This window comes from Felis catus, chromosome C1, assembly GCF_018350175.1.
Source record: "Felis catus isolate Fca126 chromosome C1, F.catus_Fca126_mat1.0, whole genome shotgun sequence".
In the NCBI taxonomy this organism is placed as follows: domain Eukaryota; kingdom Metazoa; phylum Chordata; class Mammalia; order Carnivora; family Felidae; genus Felis; species Felis catus.
In genome coordinates, this window is record NC_058375.1 from 118,362,239 (window position 1) to 118,388,146 (window position 25,908).

The 25,908-nt window shown below is 36.6% G+C and overlaps 1 protein-coding gene across 14 annotated transcripts in view; it reads right to left on the reverse strand.

Moving 5' to 3' along the window:
* Nucleotides 1-25,908, reverse strand: part of PTPN4 (protein tyrosine phosphatase non-receptor type 4) — a 226,082-nt gene that overhangs the window by 106,725 nt on the left and 93,449 nt on the right. For 4 of the 14 annotated variants that reach the window (XM_045033652.1, XM_045033651.1, XM_045033654.1 and 1 more), the window contains 5 exons: nucleotides 12,434-12,497; nucleotides 12,257-12,356; nucleotides 8,109-8,153; nucleotides 7,806-7,858; nucleotides 7,321-7,441 (listed from right to left, as the gene is read on the reverse strand). In XM_045033652.1, coding sequence (XP_044889587.1) covers nucleotides 7,321-7,441; nucleotides 7,806-7,858; nucleotides 8,109-8,153; nucleotides 12,257-12,356; nucleotides 12,434-12,497 — 383 coding nt within the window. Of the gene's footprint in view, nucleotides 1-7,320; nucleotides 7,442-7,805; nucleotides 7,859-8,108; nucleotides 8,154-12,256; nucleotides 12,357-12,433; nucleotides 12,498-19,263; nucleotides 19,339-25,908 lie in introns of those variants that run through there. The other 10 variants (XM_011285247.4, XM_045033657.1, XM_045033655.1 and 7 more) reach the window with 8 other exon arrangements.

Consider the following 25,908-nt stretch of genomic DNA (forward strand, 5'->3'; position numbering starts at 1 on the left):
CACTTACAACAATGGACAGATCATCTAAGCAGAAAATCAACAATAAAACAATGACTTCAAATGACACACTGGACCAGATGGACTTAACAGATATATTCAGAACATTTCATCCTAAAGCAGAATAAACATTTTTTTTCAAGTGTATATGGAACATTCTCCAGAATAGATTATGTACTGGGTCACAAATCAGCCCTCAACAAGTACAGAGAGACTGAGATCATACCATGCACATTTTGAAATACAATGCTATGAAATTGGAAGTCAACCACAGGAAAAAATTGGGAAAGAACACAAATACATGAAGTTTAAAGAAGTTCTCACTAAAGAATGAATGGGCTGGGGCACCTGGGTGGCTCAGTGAGTTGGGCATCCAACTTCAGCTCAAGTCATGATCTTGTGGCTGGCTTGTGGGTTCAAGCCCCACATCAGGCTCTGTGTTGACAGCTCAGAACCTGGAGCCTGCTTCAGCTTCTGTGTCCTTCTCTCTCCCTGACCCTCCCTGACTCATGCTCTGTCTCTCTCTCTCAAGAATAAATAAATTTTTTAAAAAATTTAATAAAAAAAGAATGAATGGGTTAACCAGGAAATTAAAGAATAAAAAAAAAAAAAAAAACTACGTGGAAGCAAATGAAAATGAAAACTTGACAGTCCAAAACCTTTGGGATGTAGCAGAGATTGCAATACAAATCTACCTCAAGAAGCAAGAAAATCCTCAAATATACAACCTAACCTTACACCTAAAAGAACTAGGAAAGAAACAGCAAATAAAGCCTAAACCCAGCAGAAAAGAAATAATAAAGATGAGAGCAGAAATAAATGACACACAAACAAACAACAAAAAAAACAGTATAACAAATCAAAGAAACTAAGAGCTGATTCTTTGAAAGAATTACTAAAATTGATAAACACCTAGCTAGACTTATCAGAAAGAAAAGGACTCAAATAAATAAAATCATGAAAGAGATCACGACTAACGCCATAGAAATACAAACAATTATAAGAGAATATCATGCAAAATGATATGCTAGAGAGCCTGGGTGGCTCAGTTGGTTAAGCATCCAACTCTTGATTTCAGCTCAGGTCATGATCTCACAATCGTGAAATCAAGCCTGGCATCCTGTTCCATGGTGCGCATGCAGCATGTTTGGGATTCTCTCAAGTGCCCTCTCTCTGCCCCTCTCCCATTTGCTTTCTATCTCTCAAAATAAATAAACACACATTAAAAAAAAAAAGTATGTGCCAACAAACTGGGAAATCTGGAAGAAATGAACAAATTCCTAGAAACATTCAAACTACCAAAACTGAGTCAGGAAGAAATAGAAAATATGAACACACCCATAAGCAGCAAAGAACTTGGATCAGTAATCAGAATTCTCCCAACAAACAAAAGTCCAGGGCCAGATGGCTTCCCAGGGGAATTTTAACAGATATCTGAAGAAGAGTTAATACCCAGTTTTCTCAAATTTTCCCAAAAACATAGAAATGGAAAGAAAATTTCCAAACTCATTCGATGAGGCCAGCATTACCTTGATTCTAAAACCAGACAAAGATCCAACTGAGAAGGAGAATTACAGGCCAATATCCCTGATGAACATGAATGCAAAAATTCTCAAAAAGAAACTAACAAATCAAATTCCACAGTACCTTAAAAGACTTATTCACCACAATCAAGGGGGATTTATGCCTGGGCTATAGGGGTGGTTCAATATTCACATATCAATCAACATGATACATCACATTAAAAAAGAAAGAATAAGAACCACATTATCTTCTCAATAGATGCAGAAAAACCATTTGACAAAATACAGCATTCATTTTTGATAAAAATCGTCAACAAAATAGATACAGATGGAACATACCTCAACATCATAAAGGCCATGTATGAAAGACCCACAGCTAATATCATCCTCAATGGGGGAAAAACAGAGCTTTTCCTCTATGGTCAGAAACAAAACAGGGATGTCCACTCTCACCATTACTATTTAACATGCTACTGGAAGTCTGGGCCTCAGCAATCAGACAACAAAAAGAAATAAAAGGCATCCAAATTGGCAAGGAAAAAGTCAAAATTTCACTATTTGCAAACAACATGATACTCTATGTAGAAAACCTGAAAAGACACCAAAAAAACTACCAGAACTAATACATGAATTCAGCAAAGTTGCAGGATATAAAATCAACATAGAGAAACTGGTTGCCATTTCTATACACCAATAATGAAGCAGTAGAAAAGGAAATCAAGGAATTGATCCTATTTACAATTGTAACAAAGAGTGTAAGATACCTAGGAATAAATGTAACCAAATTGGTAAAAGATCTCTACTCTGAAAACTATAGAACACTTATGAAAGAAATAGAAAAGGACACAAAGAAATGGAAAACCATTCCATGCTGATGGACTGGAAGAACACTGTTACAATGTCTATACTAACCAAAGCAATCTACACATTTAATGCAATCCCTGCCAAAATACCACCAGCATTTTTCACAGAGCTAGAACAAATAATCCCAAAATTTGTATGGAACCACGAAAGACCGTAAATAGTCAAAGTAATCCTGAAAAAGAAAAGCAAAGCTGGAGGCATCATGATTCTGGACTTCAAGCTATATTACTAAGCTATAGTCATCAAGACAGTTAAGGTACTGGCACACAAACAGACACATAGATCAATGGAACAGAAGACCTAGATATGGACCCACAACTATACTGCCAACTAATCTTCAACATAGTAGGAAAGAATATCCAATGCAAAAAAGTCTCTTCAACAAATAGTATTGGGAAAACAGAACAGCAACATGCAGAACAATGAACCTGGACCACTTTCTTACACCATACACAAAAATAAATTCAAAATGGATGAAACACCTAAATGTGTGACAGGAGACCATCTAAATCTTGTAGGAGCAAAGGGGGCGGCAACCTCTTTGACCTCGGCCATAGCAACTTCTTATTAAAACACATTGCTAGAGGCAAAGGAAAAAGCAAAAATGAAGTATTGGGGCTTCATCAAGATAAAAAGCTTCTGCATAGCAAAGGAAACAATCAACAAAACTAAAAGGGAACCAACAGAATGGGAAAAGATGTTTGCAAATGACATATTTGATAAAGGGTTAGTATCCAAAATCTATAAAGAACTTAATCAAACTCAACACCCAAAAACAAGTGATCCAGTTAAAGAAACGGGCAGAAGACATCAATAGATATTTTTCCAAAGAAGACATCCACCAGATGGCTAACAGACACATGAAAAGATGCTCAACATCACTCATCATCAGGGAAATACAAATGAAAACCACAATGAGATACTGCCTCACACCTGTCAGAATGGCTAAAATTAACAACACAAGAAGCAACAGGTGTTGGCGAGGATGCGGAGAAAGGGGAATCCCTTGTACTGTTTGTGGAAATGCAAACTGGTACAGCCACTGTGGAAAACAGTATGCAGTTTCCTCAAAAAGTTACAAATAGAACTACCCTATGACCCAGGATTACACTACCAGGCATTTACCCAATGAATTAAAAACAAAAACAAAAACAAAAACAAAAACAGATTCGAAAGGGTGCCTGCACCCCAATGTTTATGGCAGCAACAGCTGAACTATGGAGAGCCCCAGTGTCCATCAATAGATGAATGGAAAAAGATGTGGTATATACATATAATGGAATATTGCTCAGATATCAAAAAGAGTGAACATTTTCCATTTACAACGACATGGATTGGAGCTAGCCATGCTAAGCAAAATAAGTCAGTCAGAAAAAAACAAATACCAAATGATTTCACTTATATGTGGAATTAAAAAAACAAAGCAGATAATATATGGGAAGGGGTAAAAAAAAAAGAGAGACAGAGAGAGAGAGAGAGAGAGAGAAAGAAACAAACCATAAGAGACACTTAACAGAGAACAAACTGAGGGTTGATAGAGGAAAGGTGGGTGGGGGATGGGCTAGAGGGGTGATGGGTATCAAGGAGGGCACCTGTTATGATGAGCACTGAGTGTTGTATCTAAGTGATGAATCAATGAATTCTACTCCTGAAACCAATATTGTACTGTATGCTAACTAAAATTTAAAAAGAATAAAAATACCATGTGAGAAATGAATGAAAGAATGAATAAGTAATTAAATAAGAAGTACCATATGAGCCAGTAATTCCACTACTGGGTATTCACCCCCCAAAAATGAAAACACTAATTCAAAAAGATATATGGCCCCCTATGTTTACTGCAGCATTAATTACAAGAGCCAAGATATGGAACCATGCCAGTGTCCATTAATAGATGAATGGATAAAGATGTGGTGTGTACATATACGATGGCACATTATTCAGCCATAAAAAAGAATAAGGTCTTGCCATCTGTGACAAAATGGATAGATCTAGAAGATGTTATGCTAAGTGAAATAAGTCACACTAAGAAAGAATAATTTCACTTACATGTGGTATCTAAAAAATGAATAAACAAAAGCAGAAACAGACACATAAATATAGAAAACAAACTCATGGATGCCAGAGGGGAGGGCTGTGGGTGGCTGGGCAAAATGGGTGAAGGAGAATAGGATATACAGGCTTCCAATGACAGAATGAGCTGGTACAGCACAGGGAATACAGTCAATGGTATTTTATTAGTGTATGATGACAGATGGTAGCTACATTTTTGAGTGTAGCATAAGGAATAGGCTTATCAAATTACTACAGTCTATACCTGAAACTAATATAACTGTGTGGCAGCTGTATTGAAAACAAAACAAAACAAAACAAAAACCCAGGTTTTAAAAGTCCCTCGGTGTTCTTATGGCTGACAAAGTCATTTATTGCCTGACAAAATGTGAAAGAAGTGATTTTCAAAATTTGGTCCATATACTGTATCTGTGTTTAATCCATAGTTGCTTCTAAACCATGGAAGTTTTGAGACAATCTCCCGAGCAGTGTTTCTCAGATATGGTGTACAGACAGGTGGTGATTCATAACAAGTACAGAAACTGACAGTGTCAGTCTTTTATATTTTATAGCACTTTGACAGAGCAATTGCATGTCTGTGGAATCTAAGGTCTTGTCATTTTTAAGTCTCTATTTCTCCATTTTACTTTTCTAGTAATTTAATTTTATTATTTTTTCAGAAGATTCATTCCATGACAAACAGGGAAAAAAACTGGTCTCATCAGTTTCAGAAATACAATTGTATGCAATTGGATATAAAATGGTAAGGTCCTAAACTATTTATATTTAAGCAATGTCCCAGGTGATTCTTATGAACACAGCAACGCAGTGTTCTTATGAACACTCGGCAAAGCCATTAGAAGTAGATTTACTCCTGCATTATATATATTTCTAAAAATCTTAGTTATCTGATATTATCTGACTATAGCAGAGCAAAAGCAGCAAACTACAAAAGCAAAAAATAGCAATCTTTCACTCACTAATGATACCAGAAAAGGAAGCCAACAGCCTACCGATGCATGATCATAAAAATGAGATTCCTAAAAAAAGCACATATACCTCAATTTTCTATAAAATTCAATTAAGTTAAACAAATACTCTATCTCCCCACCCCAAGCCCCACTTCTCAAACTGGATGATTCTATTTTTCTTTGTTTAAAGATCTGAGGAATCATTTCTCTAAACCAAATACAAATACATAATCAATATCTTGTCAAATGTACAAGCTTTTTCCTTACAGAAGAGACTTTATTGGCAAATTTTTAAAAAATCTGGTTTATCTTCAAATCCTTGATTGGATATGTTATGTGTAGAACTTTTACTACAAAGGGCACTTACTGTTAGACCAAAATAGCCCCTTCATCTCATTAGGCAGTTTATTAAAATTCTCATTTTATTAGTCTTATTTTAGATCAGAGGTCAGCAAACTTTTATTGAAAAGAGTGAGATAGTAAATACTTTAGGCTTTTAGATCACGTGGTCTCTGCTGCAACCACTCAACTCTGCTGTTACATGAAAGCGGCCACAGACATGAAAACGCGTAAGGGAATCTGTGTTCCAGTAAATGTTCATTTATGGATACTGAATTGGGATTTCTGAAAATTTTACATGCTACAAAATGTTATTTTTCTTTTTATGTTTTTCTCAACCGTTTAAAACGTACAGATCATTCTTAGCCCGTGGGCCATACAAAAATAGGCAGTACGCCAGTTTGTAAACCTGTGTTAGGTACATGGGCCATAACCAAATGAAAGGAAGTTCCCTTAAATTAAGAGCCAATATTTCTTCAGTGTTTACTATGGACTAGGCACTATTCTGAGTACTTTGTATATATGAACTAATGTAAGCCTTACATTAACTCCAGAGGTAGACACTTTTATTATCTCCAATTTACATAGAAGCAGAGAAGCAGATACACAGAGCAATTTGGTCAAGATTATTGATCATTGTCTTTTTTTTTTTAAGTTTATTTTATTTATTGTGAGAGACAGAGAGAGGAAGAGACAGAGGAAGAGAGAGAGAGGGAGAGAGAATCCCAAAGAAGCTCCATGCTGTTAGCACAGAGCCCGATAACGGGCTTGACCTAAGGAACTGTGCGATAATGACCTGAGCCAAAACTGAGTCTGGACGCTTAACTGACTGAGCCATTTGGGCACCCCAAAAGTTGTCGCATCCAGAATTCCAGACCAGGCAGTCTGGCTCTCTAGTTCAAACTCTTAGCCAATACGTAGCACTGCCTTAGTTTCTCCGTGAGTATTCTGAAGTGTATGTTAAAGCAAAAGCAAACTCTGAACCATAAACAATATTATTTTCTATTCAAAGCAATGTATCTCTTCTTGAAACAAATTATGTCACAGAAAATTAAGACTCACAAAATATCAAAGTTGAATACTGTTATGAATGAAAAAGTGCTACTTTTTTAAAAAAGGACTTTTAAAAACATTATTTTAGTATTACATAAAGTTCCTTTTTTCCTTTTGGTTCACTGCAAAACAAATGATTCCTTTCACATAGCTAAAAACTAAGAAAGAATTGCTGAGTAGATTGATCTGTAACAGTTGATCTGTGAAGATACCATTAATATTCTAAAATTCCTTCTTAAAGAACTGTCAACTTTATATAATAGCAAACTTCTGTTTACCTATAGTTTTATGGTTCTTAGTAGAAATGAAAAAAAAACCTTACGTAGTCTATGAAATTAGTAATGATTTTTTAGTATAGATAACCCACATTTCCTTACATCAATCACACTATTTTACATAACAGTAACTGTTCTATATTAAATAAACACAACACTCACATTAGAAATAATTTAAAACATTTCTGTAGAAAACATGCCATTAAGAAGTTTATGAAATAAGTGGAAAAGTAAATAAATTCTTACGTATGTTGCTGATGTAATTTTGCAATTTCTTTTTCAAAATCTTGAGGTTGATTAGGAATGAAAGAATAATCTGAGAGGTAGCCTGGCAAGTTCTCTGACTGATTGTAGTCTCCAAGTTCAGCTATTATATGGAAGGAAAATATTCACAATTTAATAAACACATTTTGTAATTCTGATAGCTAAATAAGAAATGTCATGAATTCCATTATATTTCTGGAAGTAAAGTATTTGTTTTTACTGCTAGCTACCATGTAAGCAAATTAGGACACTACACTTAACATTTCTAGGTCTCAAACAACTTCACAAAAACTTTTTAGGAAACAAACTAATTGCTAACTAGTTGGATATTTCATTACATTTTCTTTGCAATCACTTTTTCTGTATAATAATGTATGTCTAAAGAACTCATACATTAAAGGTAATGTACTATCAACACAGACCATGCAATCACATACTCCATGACCCAAAAGTGGGCTGATACTTACACTGAACAGCAAATGAAGCCAAAAGGGCAGCAGTATTATAAGGACAGGGCAATCTAATAAAACAAAATAGAAAACACATACCCCATGGTTAAACACAATAATTTCAAAAGCACTGTAATTTATATTATACTATTCCACGTGACTTACTTTTTAATTGTTAAGTAATGATCTTATCTGATGAAAAAAACTGATGCTACATGCAACCATTTTCAATAATTTGTTTGCGATGATCATGAATTACTTAAATAATACAGAACTGAAAGTACTTTTAAAGCCCATTACTAAAAACTTAAAATAGCCCACCTTCCAGTAAGAATGTCTTGTTTAATTTGCAAAAAATACTGGTACCTTAAAGAGAGAGAGAGAGAGAGAGAGAGAGAGCATTTAGCATTTACTGGAATTATAACATTTCAGGGTTAAAAACTGTATACTTATATTAACCAATATAAGTATATTTGAAATATTTACATATTTGCTTTTATAATCTACATATTAGCACACATAGATATATTTTTAAGTAAGATTTCATATTTCATGAATTCCAATCATTAAAATTCTTTGACAGACAAAATTCTGTACTTCAAATATCTTGTTTCCATTAGCTTCTATTATAAAATTTCTCAACATCTTTAAGAGTTACATGACCAAGGGAGATTAAGGAGAATACTCTAAGACTGGTGTTTGTAGAAATTAGAATTGTGAAACACAGAAAAGTTGAGTCAGAGACATCAGAGAGCTGACAGCAGCAATGCACTAGGGATCAACTGGAGAAAACCATCCTTTCTGCTGAGACAGAAAGCCAGAGGCAAGACATGCCTATGATCATCTTATCATTATGCTGCCCCCTGCTGGAAGCTGCTAATTGTAGAAAAACACCTTTCTATTTTCATTTGAGTTAAGAAAGCTCTTTTTGATGAGGAAAAAAACAAAAACAAAAACCAAGACCCCTTCTCTACCATTAGAATGGCCAAGTAAGCAAATTCCTTTAACACCAACAAAAATACAAGATTTCTATAAAAAAGAATGCTGAGGTTCCTTACAAGATGGCACTGTCCTCTTGTAAGTCCCAGCTAATGGGTAAGTCATTCCCTAATGCTTGCAGCAAACAAGTCACCTGTGCTGCAGAACACTGGCAGAAGACCAAATTTTGTGGCTTTAAATAGGAAATTTTAAGACTTTTATTTCATCCCACTGAAAAAAGTAAAAACACCCCCAAAATCAAAAGTCATTAACAATTTTAGTTGTCTGATTAAAATTATAAAAGCGTACATGACAATATTTAAATTACTAAATAATTTAATTAAGGATTTCAGAGAATCAGATATTCACTATAAATTTTTTTAAAAAGATGATACAAATATCCTGACTGTATATATTAAAGAAGTATGTAAACTCCCTGTGAGAAATGCATAATATTGTAAATATTATTTACCTATTCAATCTAAGACAAGATATTTCTATCTAGTTTACCTGGTTTCATAATTAAAAGTTAAAGGTTCCTGGTGGGAAACAATCTTATAGTTAAGTTTAAAAAGGCATGTATATCCTTGACAAAATATTATAATCTTACACAAATAATACCTATGCCTGCCAAATTTTATTTATACACCAACCAGTAACAACTGATAGAGTGGAAACCAGAATTCAAGTCATAAGCTAAACCAGCCTGTGTTCTTTAGAAAATTACTTAAAATTTGGCTGACCCTTAGTTTCTATATTTGTAAAAAGAAGTAATATCACTTGTATCCCAGGGGCCCTAAATCAGGTGACAAAAACCCAATTTTTACAATTAAGACTTTTAAGAGAGATTAATAATGTTTGAGGTAAATACAGAAATAAAATGTTTAATCTCTAAAAATAATATAACTTTTCTAACCCAGACAATAACCAATACCATAAACACCTATCATGCATCGAGTACACCTAGGCACTAAAAAGGTACCAAAAAGAACTGTCATTTGTACCCTCATGACTCCTGAGAAAACTCCAATTCTAAGGATGCCAGCACCTGCTAACACCACATGACTGTAGTTTGATGGAAGCTCTATAGGGCCCACTCTTTCCTACCACTAATCTAGAATGGAATCTCAAGGTAAGGGGGTGTAGCCGATTTCCTGTTTTGTGGGTTTAAACTAGTCCTTAAAATTTAGCAACTGTGGCTGAAGGTGTCATATTACTAATCATGACCACTGCATTAAGGTTGCCCAAGCACTAAAGTTTTAAAGGAGTATTTCTTAAACCTGCTGCACATTATAATCACCTGGGAAGCTTGTAATGCCTGTGCACAGGTCCCATCTGAGACTGAATTGAATCAGAATATCTAGGAGGTATGTCCAAGGCATCAATCAGCATGTTTTAAAGCTCCCCTAAGTGATTCTAAGTTGTAGTCGGGGTAGAGATTCACTAATGTACACTATGGTAATATAATAAAAACTTAACTCATTTTTACCAAACAGCACCAGATGTAAGACTCTAGGACATTCTATCATAAAGGATTTTTGAATGAATACATTATTTCTAGTGAAAACAAAGAACCTTCTTGACAACAGACTGAGCACAAATTAATCTCTTGACTACTACCAACCTTGGCTTTACTTTCTTCTACTTCAGGAAGATATTTTGACTTATCAATGAGATACATTTATTTATTCCTTATGCTTTCAACACAGGTTTTAAAAGAATCAACACATTCAAGCTCCATTAAGAAATTCAAAAACATTCTTTTGAGTGAGGTAAATTAATGAATAGGGTTATAATTGACAGTATTTTAAGTGTTATGCTAACAAACTTCATGAATGTTAAACACATTAGAAATCCAACTTTAAATAATTGGTCTTTTAATTGCAAATATTTCTTATACATTTAAAAATCTGATTACATAAAACATGTATTATAAAATACTTTTGCTACTTTATTTCAGGTTATATTTACCAGCAAATAGTAAAATGCACTTTTACTATTATTATTACATTTTTTGTATTAAATTATTACATTTATTATAAAATGTTTTATACTTCACAATTTTCATTAATTCAAAGTAGTTTCCTTGAAGTTAATCTAAAATTAGAGAAATTTTTATACTAAGAATTATTAAGATAAAGGATTTTGTTATTTTAATTATTTAACAACAACAACAAAACATGACTAAGAACTATCATATTTAATTGAAGGTTATTCATATAACACAACTTTGCATTTCAAGACAAATTAGCTTGGAAATACTATTAGTTTCAAAGGATAGGACTGCCTAACCCAGGGGCTACACTCCTAAATTCTGTTATAAAGAGCTTTACACCTGGCCCCCAACAAACACCCAGAAAAGGATTCTTAAGAAGGTCAACCTAACTTTTCTCACCTGGTCTGCAGAAAACCCTACTGTATAAACACCTGAGGATTGGCAGATATAGGTAAGTATCTTTAATTTATTCTTTTGTTTCACCACAGCACCACAGAATTCTAAACAATAACCAATATATTAACATGTCACAACCTATCTACACATAGCTTTAGACACACATTGTTAATTTCGCACTTATCCTTTAGAGTAATTTTGAATACAAGCACTGACCTATATTCTTCTATTTAAGATTTTTATGGAAGGTATCATATGTTAATTTTTAGTCTTAAAAAAAAAAACCTGATTAATAATTGTCTTACAAGCAGTAAACAAAGTTATTATTCAGGAACAGATATCATACTGTATTCTACCTTAAACAGTTCACCTAACATTCATACACTCAAATGCTCATCTGGGTCATTTTTGTGTATTATTTGTCCCTTAGAAGTGACAACAAAATTAGACTGTAACTTAAGATCAGACTTAAAATGGCCAATAAAGTGGGCACTTAAAGACATGAATGTATTAGAGCATTCTCTGCCAACATTCTTTATAAAAAGGTACCTGCTCACGTGAAACGAATGTAACACCGTATGTCAATTATACTTTTAAGGAAAATGGTGGGGGGGGGGGGGCGGGGGAAGGTACCTATTGACCATTACTCCTGCACATAATGGTTATATATTTTCTAAATTCTGTGTTCGCCTCAATGGAAATACAAAAATATACACAGAATATTCTTTTACATGAAATAAAAGGCACAATTCTCACAATGCAGCATCACTTGGATACAATTGCAGTATCATCTAATTACCTCAATTAGTTACAGAAGTGCTTCTTAGCCATTTTTTTAAAAAAGGAAAAATCTAATTTTATATGGTTCAGGAGGCTGCCTGTGGTTGGATGGGGTGGTCCTGGGATCCCAATCTCCTAAAGCCCTCCCAGCCATGCAAGAAGGCAGGAAACGATTATCATGAAAGCTCTATACCCTATTCTGTGTGATGGCTGGGAAGCTCAGAAGTACACTATGATAATCTATTTTTGCCTAAATAATTTCAAAATTTCATAATAGTTTTAACAATATTTTCAGGAAAAACATGCTCCATAAACCCACCTTGTGTATTCTTCTTGTAACTTGTTGGGGTCACTTACAAAAAATTTGACTCTAAAGTTCAAACTGTAAGGAGATCCTCCTAGAAGTAATAAAAGCAGTTCTAATTAATTAGATTATATCAATCCTTTATCTTTATAAAGTATACTTGCAAAACATCAAGTAAATATGTATGCTCACTCTTTAGCTGCTTCCTTATAGGTTTGTTTGGATCCAGCCACCTCTGAAAAATAAACAAATAAGACTGATTTCTTTTTCCCTTGAGGAACTAATACATCAATTGTTGCAAATCTATAACATTTGAAGATCATTCCTAAAAACTGCATTTTGAAAAAGGTCTAGGAAAAATACTCAATTTATAGATATTCATATCAAGTATAACAAAATTAATACTAGAAAGTACTGAGCGTATTTGTGGTAGCTCTAAATTTTTCATTTGAATTTTCCATCAAAGTATACAGTGTCCAACATAACCTCTATTCCAAAACTAAAAATAATCACAGCAATCTGAAGTGATTTCTGTTAATTTAACTGTATTATGTAACAGTGTGGCAAGTTTTTAAAATTCTTGGTATCTTTCATAAAAATATAGTTGGCCTTATAATCTCATTCAAACAAAATCTAACTACACACCATGAAAATATACTCTGAAGGAAAATTTTTTTAACTTCTACCCTATTCCTTAAAAAATACAACTATCTCCTCCCCCCACCCACCAAAACAAAACATAACAAAACACCCTCCACACTAATTTTGTAAGAGACAGTGTTTAGTTTGGGGAATGACTGATTTTTGGGTGTGAGAATTTTAAGTAGCCTCAACACTTCCGAATGCCAGTTAAGCTCTACTTCAGGAAACTATAACTGAATTCAGAAAACATTTCAACTGCCAACATATTTCATTAAAAAAAATTAAAGAACCCAAAATGAGTAACAGATGTGGCAGTATTTTCAAAGCACTACACAAATATCAGCTTACATCATTATGTATAAACCATACTCTACCACCCATACTTGATTCCATGCAGAACACATAGAGATTTTAATAACAAATAGCTGACATTAATTCGTAAACCTTCCCCTTCCACAATCCACAACATCCAACACATCAAATCCAGTTGATTCTACCTTCTTCCTATACCTAGAATTTAACAGTTCTTCTCCATCCATTCTGCCACCATCTTATATCTGGGATAGCTCTGGCCATAGCCTCGTAATTGTTATCTCTGCTTCTTTTCTTACAAGTTCTTCATTCTCCATCTGGAAGCAAGTGTAGGCTTTTGAAATATGTCACTTCTTCCTTAATAGCTCTTGGCATTTTCTCATGCAAAGTTCAAAGTCCTTACTAGGGCTTGCATGATCACTTCTTACCTCAGTTTACTAAGCTCCAGCCATCATGGCTTCCTGTCTGTTTCTCACAGATGCTATCTTAGGGTCTTTGATTAGAAGCTCCCTTATGCACATCATGTCCTTCTCTAACTTTCCCATATCTTACTCCTTCCATTACCTGTTAAGTCTCAGCTTAAACACTACCTCCTCAGAAAGGCCTTCATTGATCACCCTAACAAAAGTATGTCATGAAGGGGTGCCTAGGTGGCTCGGTAGGTTGAGCATCTGACTCTTGATTTTGGCTCAGGTCATGGTCCCAGGGTAATGGGATCGAGCCTCACATTGGGGTCTGTGGTAAGCGTGGAGCCTGCTTAAGATTCTCTCTCTCTACCTCTGCCCCTCTCCCCTGCTTGTACTCTTTCATATATATATATATATATACACACACACACACACACACACACACATGAAAAAATATATATAAATATATTTACATACATATACATATATATAATTTATATATATATGAAGTATGTCACAAATATTCTATGTCCTTAGTTATCTTCTGTAAATAGGCAAGGAATATTATTTTCCTTCACATTTTCTTAATTGTAATGTTTGCTTTGCCTTTTTATTGCCTAGTTCCTTCATTAGATTATGAACTCCATGAGGTAAGGGATAAAATCTGATTCATTCAAAGCTGAACAGTCAGCACCTAGGCACAGGGCTTGGCATATATGTATTTTAAAAAATGTAGAAAAGGACTTAATAAATCTGCTGAGTGGCTCAACGGTTGACACAGGGTGTGTCTGTGGGGTTTGGGAGGGGGGGGTTGTTTCTGCGCCAGCAATCAGCTGTTTTTCACCCCTAGGTAACACATTTGCTTCCCCTGCAGATCTACCCATTTATCCATTTTCCATCCCATCTATCTTCTAGTGATTTCATTCTACATATTTTTTAGAAAAAGTCATAACTTACATTCATTTTAATGCTTGTCTAAAGTCAAAATTTGGGCTCAGGTTATCTATTCAAAGCCTGCCTTCCACATTCAGTTCTCCTTTAAAATATTCTAAAATAGTATCAGAGATACAAACACATTTACATACACAAATAGATACATTCAGCTGACAAAGCTGAGGAGTACAATAATACATACTGGGAAAAAATTTTTTTAATTTCAGAGACACAGAGAGAGAGAGAGCATGCACAAGTGAGTGGGTGAAAAGGGGAGAGGAAGAGGGAGAATCCAAAGCAGCTCCACATTCAGCATGGAGCCTGATGAGGGGCTCAATCCCACGGCCCTCGGATTATGACCTGAGTCGAAATCAAGAGTTGGACACTCAACCTACTGAGCCACTTGGGCATCTCTAAATACTGGAAAATTTAACAGACCTCATCAATGATGTCAATGAGACAGGACTTCAATTCTTGGCTTAAGCCATGAAAAGGGAACAATTATATAATGAGCACTTCTGGACAGTGTTCCTAGTAAAAATACGTCATAAGTCAAAAGAAAAACAAAGTGGGAAAAGAGACAACATATAAAAAAGTTCTACAAATCAGTAAGAAAAAGACCAACACTAATAGAAATATGGGTAATGGGTAAGAATAGAAATTCACAGGAAATTTAAATGACATTTAAGTTACGAAAAGATATTCAATCTCGATCATAATTAGAGAAATATAAAAGTCATTTATATCAGCTTTTCATTTTTCATCAATAACACATTGGCAAAGATTAAAACTTTTAATGCTGTACCACAATGGCAAGAATGTGGAAAACAGGCACATATGCATAGCTCGTGAGAATAAAAATTATGCCATCTCAATGTAGGACAATTTGGAAATAGTTATCAAAATATAAAATGTAAATGACCACAGACCCAGCATTATTTTATATAGCATTATTTACGGAGATATATTTTACACAATATAAAATTCACCATTTTAAAGTGTATGCTTCAATGTACTTGAGTATATTCACTATGTTATGTAACTATCAATACTAAATAATGTCAGAATACTTGCATCACCCCAAAAAGAAATCCCATACCTAGTAATAGTCCATTTCAGTGGCCCCCTGGCAACTGTTATTCTACTTATGATTACTATGGATTTTACAATTTTGGATATTTCATACGAATGCAATCATACAACAGATGGTTGTTTGTGCCTAGCTTCTTTCACTTAGTATAATGTTTTCGAGGTTAATCCATGTTGTGGCATTTAACAGTACCACATTCTATTTTATAGCTAACATTTAGGTTGTTTTTATCTTTTGGCTCTCATGAATAACAATACTATTAACATCTGTGTAAAAGTTTTCTGTGAACATGTGACTCAGTTCTCTCAAAGGTGTGTCTAAGATTGGTATTGTTTGGTCATATGATAACTCTGTATTTAACTTTTTAAGGAATTACCAAATTTTTTTCCATATTACATTTCTACCATCTATGTAAAAAAAAAAGCGTTCCAATTTTTTTGTATCCTCATCAGTACTTGCTATTGTCTTTTTAATTACACCCATCCTACTAGGTGTGAAGTGGTATGTCATTCCTTTGATAAATTATATTCTATTGTATGGATATACAACTTGGTTTATTTGTTCATCAGGGGGTGGACATGAGTGCTTCCCCTATCTATTATGAATAATGCTACTATGAACAGCTGAGTAGTAACTTTTGTGTGTGGACATGTTTTCATGTTTGGGTAAATACTGGGAGTGGAATTGCTTACAGTACCTTTTGGCATTATGTCCTGAAAACAAGTATTGTAAGCTCTCTAATTTTCCTGCATAAATGGGCACTGACAGTATATCACTATTTTTAGTCATACACCATAATCTATGCCCAAAATCATTACACCAATTGAATTACTATGCTATATCTGAGATAAGAGTCTTCATTGTTTAAAATGCAATATATATGAATTTAAAATGTGGTATCTTACTAGAAATGATTAATACCTACCAAGTGTTAATAGCTAATAAGGAAGTTCTGGTTCAAGATGGCAACCTAGGTGAATCCTACTAAACTCACCTACCCCCATGGACACACTAAATCTAAAAGCTACATACAGAACTATTTCCTCTGGAAAAAACCCCAGAACTAGATGAATGACTTCCTCTCATCGAGTGAAGGAGAAAAAACGCACAAGGTGGGAAAGACAAGACAAGACATAATCTCACCATAAAACCCAACCCCAGCGTGGTAACCCACTCAGGAGGGAACTCACAACCCCGAGCCTCTCCCTGAAGAGCAAAGAGTTTGAACTGCACATCTGGTGCCTCGACCTTTAAAACCTGCACCTGACAGAAGAGACCCCAAAATCCCTAGCTTTGAAAGTCAACTAGAGCCTGTGACCACAAGACTCCCAAGACTAGAGTAAACTGAGAAACAGTTCTTAAGTTAGTGCAAACTCACCCAACCCAGGGCAGAGCAGAGCCAACTGAAAAGTGCCCAGACTTTATGTGAGAGACAGACTTACTTGCTTATCTTAAAGCATGGGCCTAAGGGGAAGACACCTAATTTAACATACGTCGAGGGGGCCCTAGTGAAACACTCTCCAGATACGGAGGCCAGCAGGCACCATCTTTGTACGCTCCCTCTGCCTCACTCCAGGTCACTGGTATCTCTTGGAAAGAAGCTTATATATTCCTTGTTTGGCACCCTGATTTTTTCAACTGCTGCCTAGGAGACACCTCTAGATTGTTCAGCTCTGGTGACCAACGGGGCTGAAGTCTGCAGGTCCCACGGGACTCTTCTAACAAACGGAGAAAGGGTTCTAAACCAGCTACTCCCCGCAGGGCACAGCAAAAAGGCAACAGACTGAGGCACTTAGTCTTTCTGTCAAGGAGGCCTATATGCTTCTCTTATAGCTGTGGCCAGAGTAGCAGGCTTCCAATTAAATGCTCATCTAAGACTCAACTGTAATCCTCTCAAGAGACCTCAGAGGGCAGGTACTATCTCCAAGTACTCCCTCTGCTATGCTCCAAGCACCAGTGCCTCCCAGAGGAGAGCTTGTACATATGTCTGGTGCTCTAGTTTTTATGTCTGCCGTCCAGGGAATATCCCTTGATCGTCTGGTTCTGTTGCCCAGCATGGCTTGTGTCATGGGTCCAAAGGGACTAATAACAAATGAAGAAACCATGCTTGGCTGGCCACCATTCTCCAGGGCAGAATGCAGAGACACAAGAATGAAACACACCCTAGTCTTTAGGTGAAAGAGGCCTATTTGCTTGTGTAAAAGATCTGGCCTGAGGGGCAGGCTTCCAGTTTGGCACACATATCAGCATTTACTTAGGCACTCTCCGGGAAGGAGGCTGGTGGGTGTCATCTTTGTACTCTCCTTGTCCACCCAGGTTGTTGGTGTCTCTGAGAAAGGAGGTTGTGTCTGGTGCCCTGGATTTTGTGTCTGCTGTCCAGAGGACACACCCTTTGATGGTTTGACTCTAATGGCAAGCAGGGCTTATGTTCACAGGTTCAAGGGGACAGCAGCAAACGAAGAATTTACAGTTCTTACCTAATTATCACCCCAGGGTTCAGCATGCAGGGGGCAGACAGAAATGCCCATCTCCCAGTATTCCCCTAAAAGATGTATATTTGCATACTTTAAAAACTGCTGTCTGAGGGTCTGGCTTCCAGTTGCCCTGAATCTAGATGCTGACCAAGATCCTCCCCTTTGAGGCACCGGCAGGTCTTGGCACATCTTTAAGTACTGGGAGCCACTAAAAATAAATTAGCTACTTGGGAAATCCTGAAAGGTTCCAGGGATAACCAAGAGCTACGGAGGGCAAGGGTGAATGATAAGGTTCAACACAAGGCCATTCCTTCACGACTAGGAGAGGTGGCTGTTTAATCTAATGCATAGAAACCAATACAGTAAGTAAAGCAAAATGAGAGAAAAGAGGAATATGTTCCAAATAAAAGAACAAGAGAAAATATCAGAAAAAGACCTTAATGAAATGAATATAAGTGATTTACCTAATAAAGAATTCAAAATATTAGTCATAAAGATGCTCACTGAGCTCAGAAGAACTGATGAACACTGTGAGAATTTCAACAGAGATAGAAAATATAAGAGAGTATCAAAAAGAAGTCACAGGACTGAATGAAGAACACAGTAGCTAACTGAAACATACATTAGAGGGGTTTAACAGCAGACTAGATGAAGGAGAGGAAAGGTGAGTGAACTCAAAGATAAGATAGTAGAACTAACCCAAGCAGCAAAAAGAAAAAACAATGAAAATAAGTAAAGATAGCCTAAGAGACTCAAGGACAAGATCAAGCAGATCAATATTCACAGCATAGGGCTCCCAGGAGTAGAAGAGACAGAAAGGGGCAGAAAACTTATTTCAAGAAATAAAGGTTGAAAGCTCTCCTAACATGGGGAAGGAAACTGATATCCAGATCTAAGAATCTCAGAGTTCCAAATAAAAGGAACCCAAAGAGACCCACTGTAAGACACATTATAATTAAAGTGTCAAAATTAGAAGACAAGGAGACCATCTTAAAGGCAGCAAGAAGAAAACAACTTCTTACATACAAGGGAACTCCCATAAGATTGTCATCAGATTTTTCAGCAGAAACGTTGCAGGCCAGAAGACCATGGCATGACATATTCAAAGCGCTGAAAGAAACCAAAAACCTGCCAACCAAGAACACTCTATATGGCAGAACTGACCTTCACAACTGAAGGAGCATTCAAGAGTTTTCCAGACAAGCCAAAGCTAAAGCAGTTCATCACCACTGGACAAGCCTTAAAATAAATGTTAAAGGTACTTCTTTAAACTGAAATGAAAAGGTGCAAATTAGTAACAGAAAGACATGAAACTATACATTTCACTGGTAAAAGTAAATATATAGTAAAATTCAGAATAATCTAAGTGTTGTAAAGGTGCTAGGTTAATCATGTATAAAGCTAGTATGAAGGTTAAAAGATAAAACTAACAGTAATAACTATAACCACAATAATTTAATGGATACACAAGGTAAAAAGATGTAAATTATGACATTAAAAAGATAAAATGGGGGTGGGGGTAAAAATGTAGAGGTTTAGGATGTGTTCAAACTTAAGTTGTTGTCAACTTAAGTTGTTATAGGCAGTTGTAAGTTGTTTTATGTAAGCTTCATGGTAACTACAAAGCAAAAACCTACAGTGGATACACAGAAGATAAAGGGAAAAAAATCTAAGCATACCACCATAAAAAATCTTTCAAACTGCCAACAAAGAAAATAAGACCCATCTATATACTACCTATAAGAGACTTGCTTCATATGTAAGGATACATGCAGACCGAAAGTGAAGGGATGGAAAAAAGGTATTCCACGCAAGTGGAAACCTAAAGAAAGCTGGGTAGCTTTTTATGTAAGACAAAATAGGGGCACCTGGCTGGCTCAGTCGGTTAAGTGTCTGACTCTTGATTTCAGCTCAGGTCATCATCTCACAGTTGGGGGACCCAACCCTGTGTCTGCACTATATGTGCAGAGCCTACCTGGGATTCTCTCTCCCTCTCTCTCTGTCCCTCCCCTGCTCACACGCTCATGTGCTCTCTCGCTCTCTCTCTCTCTCTCTCTCCAAATAAATAAATTAAAAAAGAAAAAGACAAAACAGACCTTAACACAAAGACTACAGTAAGAGACAAAGTTATAATGTAATAACAAATGAGTCAATCCAACCAGAAGATATAAAATTTGTAAATATTTATGCATCTAACATAAGAGCATATAAACACATAATGCAAGTATTAACAGACTTAAAGGAAGAAACAGCAATGATAGGAAAGGACTCTAATATTCCACTTACATCAATGTGGGAGAGTGTGCTGCCAGTAGGGTATCATAGCTACCGAGTCTCCTGGGCAAGGGTGATTTTTTTTCATTTTACCGGGTGTCACCAGCCCTCTGGGACACTGACTTGCCTCTCTTCCTTCAAGTACTCACACTTAATGGTAAAGTTAGGAGTAAGCAGTACTAATTACTTACCACATGGCCTGTGGGGAGGGAATGAGCTGACCCACTTGGCTGCTTCTACAGCAGTGTACCTCCTTCCAACAGTCCCCCAAAGTCTCCACAGCCTCCCCACCCCACTCCCCCACCACACCTTGCTCATCACTGAATTAGGCATTCCTCTGAAACTACTTACAGTCATGAACTTTGTGATCTTGGGCAAGTTACTTCACTTCTCCGTACCTTCATTTTTTCATATGTTAAGTGGGAATAGTAGTATCCAGGTACATTGTTAGGATTAAATTTGGTAAGATTAAAATACTTAGTGAACAGTGTTTAATATATGTTAGAGTCGGTTAGGCGCCTGACTTCGGCTCAGGTCATGATCTCCAGTTCGTCAGTTTGAGCCCCACGTCAGGCTCTGTGCTGACAGCTCAGAGCCTGGAGCCTGCTTTGGATTCTGCGTCTCCCCCTCTCTCTGCCCCTCCCCAGCTCACACTCTGTCTCTATCTCTCTCAAATATGTATACACATTAAAAAAAAAAAATTAATACATGCTAGAAATGTGCACTCAGTTTGCCATCTTGCTACAGAAACACTGCTTTTTAAAATAGGATGCTTAAATATTTTTAAAGAACATAAATATATGATTTTAAGATGTGTATAAGCTCACCTTTGAGGCAACCCATGGAAAAATGACACACAAAAAAAAATGAAATGAAAATGAAAAATGAAATGAAACGAGATTTGGAGAGGGAATCAGAAGTAGGATAGCTACTTGAAACTGAGTAACAAAGCTATCAGTACCTTTTTTTTTTAATGTTTAGTTATTTTGAAAGGGGGGGGAGAGAGAGAGAGAGAGAGAGAGAGAGAGAGAGAGAGAGAGAGAGAGAGAGAGAGAAAGAAAGATAGCGTGTGCAGGGGAGGGACAGAGAGAGAGGGAGAGAGAATCCCAAGCACACTCCAGGCTGTCAGCACAGAGCCCCACCTGGGGTTCAATCTCACGAGCCATGAGATCATGACCTGAGCCGAAATCAAGAAGAATTGGACATTCAACCAACTGAGCCACTCAGGAGCCCCTCCCCCGCTCTGTGACGCCAGGAGGCTCCAATCTCCCAACAGTCTCTAGCTTGCAGCTCTATTTGCCACTGGCCACACTGTAACCAAAGTGGTATATCTAAAGTACAAGTCTCATGTAACTTGCATAAAAAAAATCCTTAGGTGAATATAATCTTACAGATTAAAAGGTATTCCATAATCTGCCATACTAGGCAAAATTTTTTTTGGTTTTTTTGTTTTGAGGAGGGGAGCAAAGGGAGAGGGAGAGAATCTTAAGCAGGCTCCATGTCCAGCGTGGAGCCCCATGCAGGGTTCAATCTCACCACCGTAAAATCATGACCTGGGCCGAAATCAAGAGTCAGATGCTTAACCAACTGAGCCACTCAGGTGCTCCTACCCAAACTTCATTTTACACCCACATTCTCCTCTTGCTCTGTATTCCACTCATTATTAAAATTTTCTTTCAGTTCCTCAATACAACCTTCCTCATTCTTCATTCTGGAACTTTACACATGACACGGATTCTCTCTGAAACATTTTTCTGCACCCTAAATCTGCCTGTCATTCCCTCCCAAAATGGAACAGGATTAAAAGAGACCAAAACCAAAAACCTAACATTCAGCAGACTACCAAAGAGATTTATGCAACAGACAGTAAAAGCCTGGTTAAGATGTAACAGTAAAACAGATGAATATGACAGATATACTAAGATATATGAAATAAAAACAAGTACTAAAATGTGGCTTGTTGACAGAAGAGTCATCCTCTATGTGGCTTTTCCTGTAGTTTCTCAAACCTGATGAAATAAAATTTAAGAATTCTGAGCATGTAAAAAGAATCTCCAAAAAACAGACCAAGTTTATTCCATGTGCATTATTTTTTTTACTTCAGTAGTCTTAGTTAGCCTACTGTGTTAGAGCAGTGATTTTCAAAACATGGCTCCATCGACTAGCAGCACTTTTACAGGGGAACTTGTTTGCATTGCAAATTACTGAGCTCCACACCAGTTTCTGAATCAGAAACTCTACACATAGGGCCCAGAAATCTGTATTTTAAGCAGCATCCAGGTGATTCTGATGTAAGTTAGGTCTGAAAGCCACAATGTAAGGGAATAAGGAAATAGTACTAAAACAGTAAAATATAACCACAACACGAAGTATCAGAAGGATGAAAGCAAAAATAGAACAAGTCAACAGTAACCGCTAATATACTCTTTGTCCCACTAAAGGGTATTGTAATTCACTTTAGGGACAAAACAGAGCAAAAAACAAAAGTAAGTGTACATGTATAATATAATCAGAGGGTTCTGATGAATATCATACTGATAAAGGCCAATAAGGAAGAGCCACCTTTAAGTACTTATAAAATTAAAGAAATTATGCATAATGAATTATTACCACATTACTCATTATTTTGCTCACTCAATAAACATTCACTGACTACTACTATTAAACCATACATTATGCTAAGAGCTAGAGCTATGACAAATAGGTGTGGTTTTTTGGTTTTTTTTTTTTTTTGATGTTTATTTATTTATTTTTGAAAGACAGAGAGAGACAGAGACAGAGCATGAGCAGGGAGGGGCCGAGAAAGAGGAAGACAGAATCTGAAGCAGGCTCTAGGCCCTGAGCTGTCAGCACAGAGCCTAACGGGGGCTCAAAACCCCTGAACCATGAGATCATGACCTGAGGCGATGTCAGAGGCTTATTAACAAGCTACTGGGCCACCCAGGTGCCCCTACAACAAATAGGTTTTTTTTTTTTTTTTTTTTTTTTTTTTTTTTTTTTTTTAAATTTTTTTTTAAACGTTTATTTATTTTTGAGACAGAGAGAGACAGAGCATGAACGGGGGAGGGGCAGAGAGAGAGGGAGACACAGAATCAGAAACAGGCTCCAGGCTCTGAGCCATCAGCCCAGAGCCCGACGCGGGGCTCGAACTCACGGACCGCGAGATCGTGACCTGAGCTGAAGTCGGACGCTTAACCGACTGAGCCACCCAGGCGCCCCAACAAATAGGTTTTAATGAAAGCAGAAGATATTTTGAAAAGTCAAAGCTTTTCTTTAAGTAATTTTGTTTGTTGCACTGGAACTCTTACCAAGGAAGATTCTAAAGAAAATGAGTCTGTATTTGTTGTGTACATGTCACAATAAAACATTAGGTGTCTATATAATTTATCAATTAAGTCCAATTAAATTAATTTGAATGTCTATGTGCCTAAGGGAATATTAGCTCCAAAATCCTCTAAAACTATTACACACACACACACACACACACACACACACACACACAACACATCCATATATATATAACACACATACATGTACATATATATAAGTATATATAACTAGAAAAACTTAAATAAAAAATCTCAGCTAAGGATTGACAAGGATTAATTCTTTTAGAACATAACCAAATTCCTTTTGATTGCTGTTGGCAATTTTATTGCCTGGATACATCCTCTTCTCAACATGTTCATTTTTCTAAATCCTGTGCATCTATATATCATCATCTCTTGAGAAGCAATGTTTTGTGGTAGGTAGAGTACACTATGATTTGGAGTCTAAATGCAAGTTCAAAACCATTATCAGTGACTTAATTATCTATGTCATTAAACAAGTTTTGTAAGCCTCAGTTTTACATTTAAAAAAATGTTAACGATTTGTTTATAAAATTGAGAATTTGGTTTACAAACAAGTCTACAGTACATGTTTCACAAACATTACCCTCTTTTCTCTTTTTCAGAATGGTATGCCTTCTGTCAGTCCATTAGTTACCCTCAAAGTATTGATGTGATGTATTTTCATATTGACAATCAGAAAGAGGACACTGGGGGCGCCTGGGTGGCGCAGTCGGTTAAGCGTCCGACTTCAGCCAGGTCACGATCTCGCGGTCTGTGAGTTCGAGCCCCGCGTCAGGCTCTGGGCTGATGGCTCAGAGCCTGGAGCCTGTTTCTGATTCTGTGTCTCCCTCTCTCTCTGCCCCTCCCCCGTTCGTGCTCTGTCTCTCTCTGTCCCAAAAATAAATAAATGTTGAAAAAAAAATTAAAAAAAAAAAAAAAAGAAAGAAAGAGGACACTGCTTACAACATTTGTGCCTCACAGGCCTTTCTGTGGATTCATTTTGTCATTTCACAGATTCTTCTAAGTATTTAAATACTGAACGTGCAGTACTGTGGGAAAGACCTGTATAGGGAGTTTTGACACCCAAGACTAGTTTCATTAATGCCAGCAATAGCTTAGGCTTTATCTCCTTGGATTAGGATAATTTCTCATGAAAAAATAAGGGTGCTAGATAATTTCTTTTTCTTTTTTTTTTTTAAGTTTATTTATTTATCTGGAGAGAGAGAGACAGACAGACTGACAGAGTAGGGGAGAGGGAGGGGCAGAAAGAGAGAGAAAGAGAGAATCCCAAGCAGGTGTTCTGTCAACACAGAACCCGACATGGGGCACAATCTCACGAACCACAAGATCATGCCCTGACCCAAAACCATGAGTCAGATGCTTAACTGACTGAGCCACCCAGGCACCCCTAGACAAAATAATTTCTAAGGCTTCTTTTGGGTTTTTGAAATTCTAATTCCAAATTTGGGGGAAGAATGATTTTAGATCATTAGCAAATAGACCCTTGGACCTGGGAATATATCTTATTTGGAAAGGAAAGCTCAAGATAGAAAAGTAAGACAAAATAAGCAAAATTAGGAGACTACAAAAAGATCAACCCAGCTAAATACCTCTGCTTCCCCATATTCATCCTGCTAAAATGTCCTCCTGTACACACACTTATGTATCAGAATTTAAGTTTATTCATTTTGAGAGAGAGAGAGAGAGAGAGAGAGAGAGAGAGAGTGTGTGTGTGTGTGTGTGTGTGTGTGTGTGTGTGTGTGTGTGTGAAAGCAGGAGAGGGACAGAGAGAGACAATCTGAACCAGGCTCTACAATGTCAGTGCAGAGCCCAATGAGGGACTCAATCCTACAAACCGTGAGATCATAACCTGAGCCGAAATTAAAAGCCAGACACTGAACTGACTGAGCCACGAAGGTGCCCCTAGGTAACAGAATTTTATCCCTTGTAATATATGTGATCTCAGTATTAGTCCTTCTAGAATACTTTTTATCACAGCAGATGATTTTTCATACTCATGGCAGGGACAATGATTCTGAGTAGCTGCTCTTTCTCCTTTGTTGTCTTATCATTTTTCTAATCATTCTAAAGACAGGCTTCCAGCAGGAGAGTGTGACCGATAACTGTCAGCAAGATAACCAGACAACTAACTTTTATTAGCTGTATGTCACACAAAGTGGGGTGTGGCAGACACCTTTGGTGT